The sequence below is a fragment of the Nannospalax galili genome, unplaced genomic scaffold, assembly GCF_000622305.1.
Source record: "Nannospalax galili isolate Female #2095 unplaced genomic scaffold, S.galili_v1.0 scaffold87, whole genome shotgun sequence".
NCBI classification, from domain to species: Eukaryota; Metazoa; Chordata; class Mammalia; order Rodentia; family Spalacidae; genus Nannospalax; species Nannospalax galili.
This window is the reverse complement of record NW_008360320.1, coordinates 189293-202134: the sequence shown is the minus strand read 5'-3', so window position 1 is coordinate 202134 and position 12842 is coordinate 189293. Positions and strand designations below refer to the sequence as shown.

Sequence of the window (12842 nt, the reverse complement as noted above, 5' to 3'; positions counted from 1 at the left end):
GACCGTCCAAAAAAAAAAAAAAAAAAAAAAAAAATGAAGTATACACGGTCGGTTGAGCTCAAACAGAAAGCAATCAATCCTGTCTCAGCCAAGACATTTGATTTCCTTCCCCCCAACCCCCAATATAATATATAGTTGCATTTATTTATTTTTGAAGTTTTAGGATAATTTTATTAAAACCTAAAGTTTTCTTTAGGAAAACTGTGTGTAGTGACACACCTTTAATCCGGGAGGCCATCTTTGCATTCCAGGCCAGCCTGGTCTTGCATAGTGAGTTCTAGGCAAGCCAGAGCTACACAGTAAGACCCTGTCACCAAAAGGAAAAAAAAAAAAGAAAAAAATCTTTAAGGTAGGCAAGCTATAAAACTCATCTGCTGCCTTGAGCCAGAATGGAGGGGAGAAGGAAAATGTCATAAAGCCATGCCTGTTTAGAGCTAGCATAGAGGTCAGACATATGTTGACTAGCAGCCATATGGCAAGCTGGAAAGTGAATTCTTTAGAGGAAATGTAAAGAAACCCAAAATGTTGGGGCAGCCCAGAGCTTTAGGGAAAACATGCTTATAAATAAGAAAAGGAGAGGTTACATTTTCTGAAGAATTAAGGAAAGCAAATAGACGGGGAAAGCTACTTCTCTGTGGCCTCGTCTATTAGCATTGCCTAGTTACTTATTTTTGAAGATACAGTCTCACTAGGTATCCCACGCTGTGTAGGAACTCAAGATCTCTATTTCAGCCTACTGGGTGTTGTGATAACAGGTATATGCCACCATGCCTGGTATTGAGTGTATAGCTTTGTCATACACTAAATAATCTTAAAAGTTAAAATTTTCATGTTAAAACATGTTAAAGGACTGTAGAAAACAAATGCAGTATTGTTTGTATTGAGAATTGTAAATTCACTCTTTCAGGGAACTCCAGCATTGTTCTTAATCCACTTAATTTTCAACAACAATCTTTTGGAATGTGGTGTAGCAGATGAAAGGTAAATTTGTAGTTTAACTTGGTATGTTGTTTTGCTTTTCATTTTTTAGTTGGACAGGGACTCGTGTATTTCAGAATGGCCTGGAATTTGCTGTGTAGCTAGGCTGACATTTTATTTCTGATACTCTTGTCTCTACCTCCCAAGTTCTAGGATTTTAGGTGTGTGTTATTTTCTTTTGAAAGGATTATTATATAATACGATTCTTTTTATTTTATGTGTATCAGTGCCTGCATATATGTAAGTGCCTTAACATGCATGTGTGGTGCCTTTGGAGGCCAGAAGAGGGCACCAGACCACCTGGAACTGGAGTTACAGAAGGTCATGAGCCACCTTGTGGGTGCTGGGACCTGACCAATCTGGACCACAGAGCAAGACATTGTTTCAAAAAAAAAAAAAGATGGACTTGGAATTCATCATTTCTTGTTTCCTTTGGCAGTTACTTTTAGAATTTTGTTAATATGTAATTATCTTTCTGTATGAAATATTTACTGATACATTGTTCATATTTTTTTAGGTTTTTTCTCAATCTGCAAACACTTGTTGGGTGTGTGCTTTCTGGTCCAACTTCACCACTAGCTTTTAGTGAATCTGTACTAAATGTTATTAATCAGAATGCAAAGCAGTTGGAAAACAAGGAGCATCTTTGGAGAATGTGGAGTATTATAGTCACTCCATTAACTGACTTGATTAATCAGGTATGACACAAATCTTCTGTATCTCTGCCACCCAAATTAGAATATTTTCTGATATTTTTATTTTATGTGTATGAGTGTATTGCCTGCATTTGTCATGCAGTGCCCACAGCGGTCAGAAGAGGAGGTTGGATCCCCTGGAACTGGAGTTACAGATGGTTTTTAGGTGTCCTGTGGTTGCTGGGTATCAAACCCAAATCCTCTGCAAGAGCAGCCAGTGCTCTTAACCACTCAGCCACCTCTCCAGCCTGTTTGTTTTTTTGAGACAGGCTTTCCCTCTAGTCCCAGCTGGTGTGGAACTTGCTCTGTAGACCAGGCTGGCTTCTGTCTCAGAGAGCCCTGCCTGTATCTGCCTCCTGAGTGCCGGGATTAAAAGTGTGCTCACCGTGCCCAGCTATTTCATTTTGGTCATTTTCTTTTTTTATTTTATTTATTTTGTGTGTACAAGTGTATTGCTTGCATGTGTGTGAGTGCACCATGTGCAATGCCACGGAGGTCAGAAGAGGGCTTCAGATTCCCTGGAACTGGAGTTAAAGATGATTCGTAGATGCCATGTGGGTGCTGGGAATCAAACCCGGGTCATCTGTAAGAACACTCAGTGTTATTGACCACTGAGCCATCTCCAGCTCCATCATTTTGGTCATTTTGTTTATGAATCAGGATCTTGCTGTGTAGATCAGGACTATGATTCTCCTTGCCTCTGCTCACTTAGTGCTAGAGGTTACAGACTTGTACCACCACGCTAGCCTTTTATTTATTTTTTAAGAGTGCTCAAGATGAACAAAGTATGAATTTTAATAAAATACACTAAATTTTTCATACAGTTAGTAAATTTTCTCTTTGGATTGATTATATGGCTTGTTTCATTCAGTTTTTCTATCAATAAAATGTGATACAGTAGGGACTAAGCTGCTCCATTTTTCTCTAATAGTGATTATAACACATTTTCCATGTGGTAAGTCTTACATTTATTTGGGTCATTTCTTTATTGGTTTTGGTTTGTGTCTGATTTTGTAGCCTAGGCTGGTCTCCAACCTCCTGTGACTTTCATCCTTCAGTCTTCTAACATTTGGATCATTTCAGTTGTACCAAGCAGGGAACAATAAAGATGACCTTTTTTGTTTTGTTTCCCTTTGAAACAAAGACTTTCTCTAGCCCAGGCTGGTTTCATGCCATTCCTTCTCAAACCCTAGGAGTATAAATGTGTGCCACCACACCCAGACAGTAATTACCTTAAGTGGGTTATATGCACTTAAGAATCAGGCCATGGTGTCTCAGCACCAGTTAGCATTCTCAAGAGTTGACTGCTTCTTACATTAAAATATTTATACATTTTGAGTATTGACAGAATGTGGAACACAAGTTCATATTTTTGTTTCTGGTTTATTTTGTGTTATTTTTTGTTTATATTTGAGGCACAAGTTCATTTTTCTTTTGATTCCACATAGCTCATAAAGTGAAGATTCCACAGAATTTTTTACAAAGTAGGTTTCTTAAACTAACACCTTACTAGAAGGAAAATCAATCACATTTCTCAAAGTCTTTCCCTTTTCGAAAAGGTTAGTAAAGGCCTTTCATGAGTCTGTGCCGACTAAAAAAATTCTAGAAATTTTTTCGGGTTTTGTGTTTGGGGTTTGTTTTGAGGCAGAATACCTTTGTAGAAATGAACCCTGGAATTAACTAGCCCAGGTTGGCCTCATAGCAGTCCTCCTGCCTGCTTCAAACTTCCAAATGCTGAGATTACTTGTGTGGAATCCTCCCACACCTACCTTGGGGTTGTTTCAGTACTTAAAACTTAGTTTCGTAGGGTTTTTTTGTTTGCTTCCTAGGTTTTCTGAGAACAGCAAAGTTACACAAATTAGGAATTCAAACAGGAATGTATTTACTTTTTTGTTTTTGTTTTATGGGTGCTAGATTTGCTAGACAAACACTGCCACTGAGCTGTACTTCCAGCTCCAATAATAGGAATTTATGTTCTCAGAGTTCTAGACTAGAAGTCCAAACAAGAACACTGAGAGGACTTTTTCCTTACTGTCAGTGAATAGTGATAGCCAGTAGTCCATGACCTTGATTTGTAGCCACATGACTTCACTGATCTTCCCATGGTGGCCTTCTCTGTATGTCTATCCAAATTTTTCTTCAATTCTTGGGTTTGCTACTAGCCACTGATTAAGACCTCATCTTAATGATTCTGCACACACCTTATTTCCGTCCAAGTAAGATCATATTCAGGTACCAATGGCTAGAAGTACAACATCTCTTGACTACATTCTAGTAGTTGTTTTGTTACATATAGAAAGTTTTGTTACCATGTAGTATTAGAATTAGATGGTAATTTGTCTAATACCATTTTTCTTATTTCAGACCAATGAAGTGAATCAGGGTGATGCCTTAGAACATAATTTTAGTGCCATCTATTGTGCACTGACTTTACCAATAAACAATATTTTTTCAACTCAGACATTTCCCATGGTAAGAGCATAACATGATTTTATGTAATGATTTTGTCTTTCTGAAAATAATGCCATTTCACCTTTTAAAAAAAATTTTTTATTTATTTTTATTTTGTGTGTATATGTCTATTGCCTGTGTTGTAGGTAAGTACACCCGTGTTGTGAAATGCCTGCGGGGGTCTGAAGAGGCTGTTGGATCCCCTGGGACTGGAGTTATGGACAGTTGTTAGCTGCCATGTGGGTGCTGGGATTCGAACCCAGGTCTTCTGCAAGAACAGCCAGTGTTCTTAACCACTTAGCCATCTCTCCGCCCTGCCATTTCACCTTTTATGTATGAGCCACCAACAGTTACTTTTCTTGAAGTAAGACTTCAGGAGGGGAAAGAAACAGTGAAGTGAATCCTCATTTTTTTTTTTTTTTTTTAACCTTTTTTTGTCTTTTGACCTTTGATAGTACTGTTAGCAATTTTTCTTTGTGAACTTTGTTGGGAGTTACAACAAGGTTACCCTGTGCTCTAGTCTCTGGCACCTTGATGTTTCACTGTTTTCAGTCTTAGAATATTGATCATATTAGATGTTTGGCATGTTGGTGCATCTTTATAATTTTTTTGTTGTTATTAGACTGCCACGAAGATGTTACTTAAAACTTGGTCAGAATTATATAGATCATTTGCTCGCTGTGCTGCTCTAGTGGCAACAGCAGAAGAGAATTTGTGCTGTGAAGAACTTTGTTCCAAGATAATGTCCAGTTTGGAAGATGAAGCCCTTTCAGTGAGTGTGTCTCCCTTGTATTCTTTGTTTGTTTGTTTTTTAAGACATTGGTTAAGTAAATGGAGATAACATTTTAAAATTATCATTTACTAATGCTTCTTATTAAGGGACTAGGTTAATAGGGAAAACAGTTTTGTGAAACAATTTCTCTCTGGGGCCTAAGGTCTGATTTTAGGACCATTAAAAATAATGCTCTTGAGAAGTTCACACCTGCTTTCAGGGGTGTCTGTCTTAGCTCCAAGAATCACGTTCTCTCTACCCCTACTATCTAACCTTATATTAAAATACCTTGAATAAATCACAGCTTTCCTTCATAATGGCTAGTCCTGGAATTCTGCTTTGAAACCATGAATCTGGTTTAGGCCTGAGTCCAGGTTCCTGAAAGATTAGGGGAACTCTTCAATCTGCTGGAGGTGACTGCATGGAGTTGTCTCTTTTCCCTTGCTGCTGGCATCTTCCAACCTGCTGTTGTTCCAGGCATTTCTTTTGCTTTCCTCTTTTACCCCCTTTAATTTCTTTTTATTTTATATATGTGAGTATTTTGCCTGCATGTGAGTGTACCCATGTTGTGCAGTGCCCGAGAAGGCCAGAAGAGGATCTCCTGCGACTGGAGTAGCCAGTTGTCTGAACTCTCGAATCATCTCTCCATCCCTTTTTTCCCTTTTTTGGGGGGGGGGGGGCACTCTTTTTGAGACATAGTCTCCCTGTAGCCCCAGCTGTCCTGGAACTCACTATGTGTGGAGGCCAGGCTGGCCTCAACTCACAGAGATCCGCCTGCCTGTGCCTCCCAAGTACTGGGATTAAAGACGTGCACCACCACTCCCAGCCCTTTTTTCCTTTTTAAAAAAATATTTTATTAATTATTTTTATTTTGTGTGTATTTTATCTGTATGAATGTTTTGCCTGCATATATGAAAGTGTACCCCTGTTGTGTATGTGTAATGCCCAAGGATGTCAGAAGAGGGCATCAGATCCCCTGAAACGAGTTACAGAAGGTTGTTAACTGGGTGCTGGGATTTGAACCTGGGTCTTCTGCAAGAGCAGCCAGTGCTCTTAACTGCTATCTCTCTAGCCTCCCTCTTATCCTTTTTCTTTTTCTTTCATTTTTGGTCTTTTTGAGACAGGGTCTCCCTGTAGCTTCAGTTGGCCTGGAGTTTACTGTGTAGACCAGGTTGGCCTTGAACTCACAGAGATCCACCTGCCTTTCTGGGATTAAAGGTGTGTGCCACCACACCTGGCTCTTTTCCTTTTTAAGAAAAAATTTTTTTGTCTTTGTGTGTGTGTGTGTGTGTGTGTGTGTGTGTGTATGTGTGTATGTTTGTGTGTGTACACATTCATTGGGTGCCTGTGGAGGGTAGGAGAGGGTGTTGGAGCCCGTAGAACTGGAGTTACAGATGACTGTTAGCTGCCACGTGGGTTCTGGGAACCAAACCTGGGGCTTCTGTAAGAATAGCCAGTGCTTTTAATGGTTGAGCCATTCTCTGCCCCTTCAGCCAGCCTCTTTCTGCAGCAAATGGACTGGCAATTTCAGTGTGTTCTCTACCACTTGGTTGCTATCTCTGATCTTTGGCATTCTAGGGAACAGGACCAGGCTAGGGCCTGGCATGTGGTCTCCTGGCCCACTTTCAACTTTTCAAGAGCTTACAAAATGTGGGCGGGGGAGGACACCTGCAGGTGGTCTGTTGAGCAGGGAATGAATACAATAGAAAGGGAAGGAGAGAGGAAATGACATTGAGAATGAGGCAGGTTAGCAGATAAGCAAATAGGAAGGCAAAAGCACGGAAGGTTGAGGTCAGGACTCCATGTTGAGTCCCACAGAGAGAATGGAAGATTTGTGACTGGGGCTTGATGCTTCCACATCCATATTGCCATTGAATAAGGGGTCTTAGGAAAGAAGTAGAAGTAGAAAAGCAGAGAATAGGAGAAGAAGCAGGCAGCAGACCAAGCCTGCCTTACTTCAACTTCAAATGGCATGTTGGCCTAATCAGAGTACGTGGGTTTTTGGGACGAGTGAAAGACAATATTCAACTTAAAAACTAAACAAGATAAACAATAAGTTTCTTTTACTATTCTTGTGTGTGTATCTCCCACTGCCTTTGCCATTCCATAACCACAATTCTGAAGCCTTCACTATCCTGGGCCTCTTTATATCTATGCATTAGATCTTTAAAATCAACCTTGGAAATTTGTTGTCTTAAAAGTAGTCTGCTTGGAATCTGTGCCTGGCTTTATCGGTGGGCTTAAACTTACTCATTATGTTCTCTTAGTACATGTGGTAAACTGAGTGTATGAGACTATTGGAGGTGTAGTGCAGCATACTGTTTCACAGTAAATTTTGTCTTTATAAGTGGCCGTATCCTTAGTGAGTCTCGTTCCTCCAGTAACTATCCACTGCCAGTAGCTCCTCTATAAGGAGTGGGACAGGGAGACCATCTACTCCATCTATGTTGGAATTCTGCTGCCTTGGTCTTGTGCAGGTCATGTACAAATGACCTGAGTTGGTGTGAATTCATGAGTAGGATAGCCATCTGGTGTCTAGAACTAGACAGTACCCCACCACAGCAATCTTCCCTGTCCTTTGCTTCTTAACATTCTTCTGTCTCTTCTACAATGTTTCCTGAGCCTTGGTGGTGGGGAGGGGAAGTAATAGATGACTGCTTAGGTTTGAGCACTCAGTTTCCTTTCTCAGCAGTTTGGCTTGTTATACATCTCCCAGTTAATTGCTGTCTACTGCAAAAAGAAGCCTCTCTGACTGGGGTTGAGAGCAGCCCAGGTCTATGAGTATAAACTATATATTTAGAAGGCATTTTAACATTGCCATTTAGCACAATAATATCAGGTTGTACTAGGGCCTGTGTGTCTCCCTGCAGCCATGGACTTTTGACCGGGAGGATTATAGTACCAGGCATGAAATTTCCTTCCTGTGGGGTAGGCCTCAAGTCCAATCAGAAAATAGTTATTTAACCTGTAACAGTTGTGCCAACAAGTAGGCACATCTTACTTGGCAGGTTGGTATTGCAACTTCCAGGGTCCAGTGCTGGGTAAGACCATTGATGTATTTAAAGAAATTTCCCTACTGGTTTAAGATTGGATGTTCCGTGGCAAAATTGCGTGGTATCTGCAATGGGGTCTTACTATATAGTTATGGTAGATAACTCAGGGTAGTGAGTAGCCTGTGTTTTGGAGTTCTCTGCAGCCTCCTTGTAAGGTATACCTTATAAGGAGATATAACATGCCTTGAGCTGTAATTTTCATTTATAACCCATGTCTTCTGAGAGTGACATTTTCCACCCATGGCAGAGTAATTCTGCTTGAACTCTTGGTTTTGTTTTGCTTTAAGTTGTATTTTAAAATTATCTCACTAACTATTGGATTTCCATAAGACTTTTTCTGGATCCCAGGTGTTTATTGACTACTGCTATCTGCTTTCCCTCATCCCTTCATTCCTATCCCAGCTTAATTCTCTGACCCTCACTATTCCCCTCTTCTTTCATATCATGTGTATTCTACTCTCCCTCTACTTATTTTTTGTTTTTTGTCTTTTTGAGACAGGGTCTCCTTGTAGCCCCAGCTGTCCTCGAACTCACTGTGTAGACCAGGCTGGCCTTGAACTCACAAAGATCTGCCTGCCTCTGCCTCCCAAGTGCTGGGATTAAAGGCCTGTGCCACCACACCTGGCCTCCTCCACTTATTTTTTAAAGTTGGATTATGAGATAGCCTTCAGTATGGCCTTTCATGTGTCCTTCCTTTGGGTTAGCCCTCTCTTTCACCTGATTTCCCCTGTACTCCTTTGCCCCTCTCTCTCTACTTAAGCCTTTCTATTCCTAGTATTCCATCTTATTTTTCTTTAAAACTGGGTAATAGTCCATTGCATATATATACTGAATTTTTCTTAACCATTTTTCTGCTCATGAGCATCAAATCTAGAGTGATTGCATTTTCTAGCTATTGTGAGTGTTCAATAATGAGCATGGTTGTGCAGGTGTCTCTAGTAGGATATAAAGTCCATTGGGTATATGCCCAGTAGTGATGTAGCTAGGTCCTATGAGTTCTGTTTGTAGTTTTTGGAGAAACCTCCAGACTACTTTTCAAAGTGAAAACACTAGTTTATACTCTTCACCAACAGTGTATAAGAGTTCACTTTGGGGGCTGAGGAGATGGCTCAGTGATTAAGAGTACCTACTACTCTTGTAAAGGACCCAATTTCAGTTCCCAGCACCCACATTGGGCAGATTACACCTGCCTATCACTCCAGCCGAGCTCCTTAGGATCCTGCATCCTCTTCTCATTTCGGCATGTAAGCATATACATAGACAGAAATAAAATAAATCTTGAGTTATCACTACCGTATCTACGCCAGCTTTTGTTATTTGTATTCCTGATAATGGCCTTTCTGACCTGGAGTGAGACAGAATCTTTTGTTTGTTCTGTTTTGTTTTTGAGACAGGGTCTTCTGTAGTCCCAGCTAGCCTGGAGCTAGCTATGTAGACCAGACTGATCTGGATCTCACCTAGATCCTCCTGCCCCTCCCTGTCTCTGTAGTTCTGGGATTTAAAGCATGGGCCACCACACCCACTTTTAGATGGAATCTTAAAATAGTTTTAATTTGCATTTCTCTGATAGCTGAGGATATTGAGCCCTTAAATGTTTCCTAGCCATTTGCATTTCCTTTGGGAATTTTCTGTACAGTTCTATAGCCTATTTAAAAACATTTTTTTTAATTGTTATTTAGGGCTTTTTAATTTTTTTTTTTATCTTGTGTGTATGAGGGTTTTGCATGTATGTAAGTAACACCATGTGCATGTAAATGCCCTGCAGAGGCCAGTAAAAGGTGTCGGATCCCTTGGAATTGGAGTTAAGGATGGTGGTTAGCCACTATGTAGGTGCTAGTAATTGAACCTGGGTCTTCTGGAAGAACAGCAAGTGTTCTTACCTGCTGAGCCATTTCTCCACCCCCTTTTTTAGTTCTTTACTCTAGACATTAATCCTCTGTTGGATGAAAGCTGGTAAAGATTTTTTTTCCCATGGGCTGTCTACATTGATTTCACTGTACAGAAGGTTTTTTTCATTTTTTTTTTAAATTTATTTTTCTATGTGCATGACTTTTGCCACCATGTATGTAAGTGCACATGTGCAGTGCATCAAATCACCTGAAACTGGAGTTACAGACTAGTTTTAGCTGCCCTGTGAGTTTTGAGAACCAAACCCAGGTCCTCTGCTAGAGAAGCTAGTGCTCTTAACTGCTGAGATACCTTTCCAGCCCCAAGAAGCTTTTTGCTTTAATGAGATTTCATTTGTTGATTGTTGATCTTATTTTCTGTGCTACCAGAGTCTTACCTGTGCCTATAGCTATTTACTTTTTCCTCTAGCAGTTTCCAGGCTATCAGTTCTTAAGATCCATGTTCCATTTGGAGTTTTGTGCAGGGTGAAAAATAGGATCTAGTTTCATTCCTCTGCTTGTTTGTCCAGCATTGTTGAAGATTGTTTTTTCTCTAATAAATCTTTTTGGCATCTTTGTAAAACAGTCAGGTCACTAGTTGTGTGAGCTTCTCTCTGGGTCCTCTGTTCTTTTTCCTTATTTATGTGGTTTCTATTACTATGTCTCTACACTATAATTTGAAATCAGGTATGGTGATATATCCCTCAGTATTCTTAATATTCAAGATTGCTTTGTTGCTTTGGGTCTCTTTGATCTTTTGTGGTTCTATATATTTTGTTTTTTGTTTTTTTTTTTCTGTATCTGTGAAGAATAGCATTGGGATTTGATTGAATCTGGAGATTGCTTTGGCAAAGACAGTCATTTTTCCAGTCTATGAACATGGAATGTCTTTCCATCTTCTAGTAGATTCCTCTTCGATGTCATAAAATAAGACCCTGTCTTTAATTTCCTTTGTTAGGTTTATTCCCAGGTATTTTATTTTTGTGTTTATTGTGAATGGGATTGATTATTTCCCTGATTTCTTTTTCAGTCTGTCATTGGTGTATAGGAATTGACTTTGTGTCTGTCATTAACTTGTGTGTTAATTTTGTATCCTGCCACTTAACTGAAATTATTCCTTGATTTTTTCCTTGACTCAATTATCATTCAATATTGTAGTGTTTAGTTTCCATGAGCTTGTGTATTTTAATTTTCTTATATCTGTTGAGACTTGCTTTGTGCCTCAATATGTGGTTGATTTTAGAAAAAGTTCCACTGACTCCTGAGAAGAATGTAGTCTTCAGTGTTGGGGTGGAGTGTTGATGTCTGTTAGGTTATTTGATTTATGATTTTGTTTAGTTTTTGTCCAATCTCTATTGGTGAGAATGGGGTATTGAAGTCATGCACTATCATTGTGTTGGGCTTAATCTGCGGCTTTAGATCTAATCATATTTCTTTTTTTCTTTAGTTACCTTGGGGGGGGGGGCTGTATCAAAATGAACAACTTTGACACAGCAAAGGAAACACATAACCAAGCTGAAAGACAGAATACAAAATGGGAGAAAACATTTGCAAATGATCTTATCTGACAAGAAACTAAGTTCCAGAACATGTAAGGGACTCAAACTCAACAGCAAAATCCTGAATAATCCAACTAAAAATGGGTACATGATCTTCTTAGTTAACACTTAAAAGACGATTTGCTAAGGGCCAGGAAACATAAGAAAAAAACACTCAACAGGCAGGGAAGGGACACATGTTGGGGTTCCAGCACTTGGGAGGCTGAAGCTAGAGATTCCCTAGATTGAGGCCAGCCTGGGCTATATAGTAAAACACTTTTTCCAAGAAAGAAAAAATATACTCATTTTCCAGCACCCACACGGCAACTTACAATGGTCTATAACACCAATTCCAGGGGATTTGACATCCTCCTCTGGCCTCCATGGGCACTGCGTGCAAGTGCTGCATTTAAATACATACAGGCAAAATACTAATATATATAAAATAAAACCAATAAATAAATCTTTTTGTGTGTGTCTGGGTTTTTTTTGTTTTTTTTTTTTTTTTTTTTTGAGACAGGGCCTCCCTGTAGCCCCAGCTGGTAGGTAACTTGGTATGTAGACTAGCTTGGCATTGAACTCAGAGAGATCACCTGCCTCTGCCTCCTGGGTGCTGAGATTAAAGATGTGTGACACCATGCCTGGCTAATCTTTTTTTTTTTCTTTTTTTTAATTAAAAAAAAATTTAATAACCACATGATTAGAAGAAGCATTTCATTACAGCTTTAACATATTCAGTAACACACTCCAGAACAAGGATACATCTCTTTGGAAAAGTGGCTATAAAATTTTTAGGTTCGCTGTTGAATTAATACAGCTATACAATATTGAACATAGTATAAGCCCTGTAAGACATAAAATTGGATGAGTTTTTAACCTTTAAAAAAGATCTCCATTTCATTTTAAACTATACTATTTCTTATAGAAAGACACATTGTTTTTGCTACTAACTCTGAGATGGTGGCGCATACATCTCTAATCTGTATCTGATTATTACTAGTCATAATCAGTTGCACTCGGATCCTTGGCACCTGTGTATGTCTACAAAGTCATTGGGTAGATTTCACTGGTAATGTTTATCACCTCTACTAATTAATAGGATGTAAATTTTTATGCTTCTTCCTCATATATAATACATTTGTTTTAGTTTGTTGATTTTGTGTGTGTGTGCGCGCATGTATCACACAGAACATCCCAAACTATCTTAATCAACTATACACCCATTTCCCAGCTGGCACCCTCCCCTAGCCCCCCTCCCCCTACTAGAGCCCTTATATTCTGTTATCCCTGCTACTGTCTGCTGTGTTGTCGGTACCCCCAGCCATTCCCCACTACTTGTCCATCTGGTGAATCTAGTCAGCCTATCCAGACAGGGCTTTGTTTTAGGAAGGTCAGCTGTTCCTCATCTAGCAGCAATCAGTTGTCAATATTCCTTTAGATAAGATTGGGGTCTGCTGTTTATTTTCCAG

At 39.5% G+C, this 12842-nt stretch overlaps 1 protein-coding gene across 7 annotated transcripts in view; it reads left to right on the top strand.

Annotated features, from left to right (window-relative positions):
- The window catches only part of Rif1 (replication timing regulatory factor 1), a 70726-nt gene that overhangs the window by 25081 nt on the left and 32803 nt on the right, over nucleotides 1-12842 (top strand). For all 7 annotated transcript variants that reach the window (XM_029559696.1, XM_029559698.1, XM_029559700.1 and 4 more), the window contains 4 exons: nucleotides 908-981; nucleotides 1496-1676; nucleotides 4038-4145; nucleotides 4747-4896. In XM_029559696.1, coding sequence (XP_029415556.1) covers nucleotides 908-981; nucleotides 1496-1676; nucleotides 4038-4145; nucleotides 4747-4896 — 513 coding nt within the window. The remainder of the gene's footprint in view (nucleotides 1-907; nucleotides 982-1495; nucleotides 1677-4037; nucleotides 4146-4746; nucleotides 4897-12842) is intronic.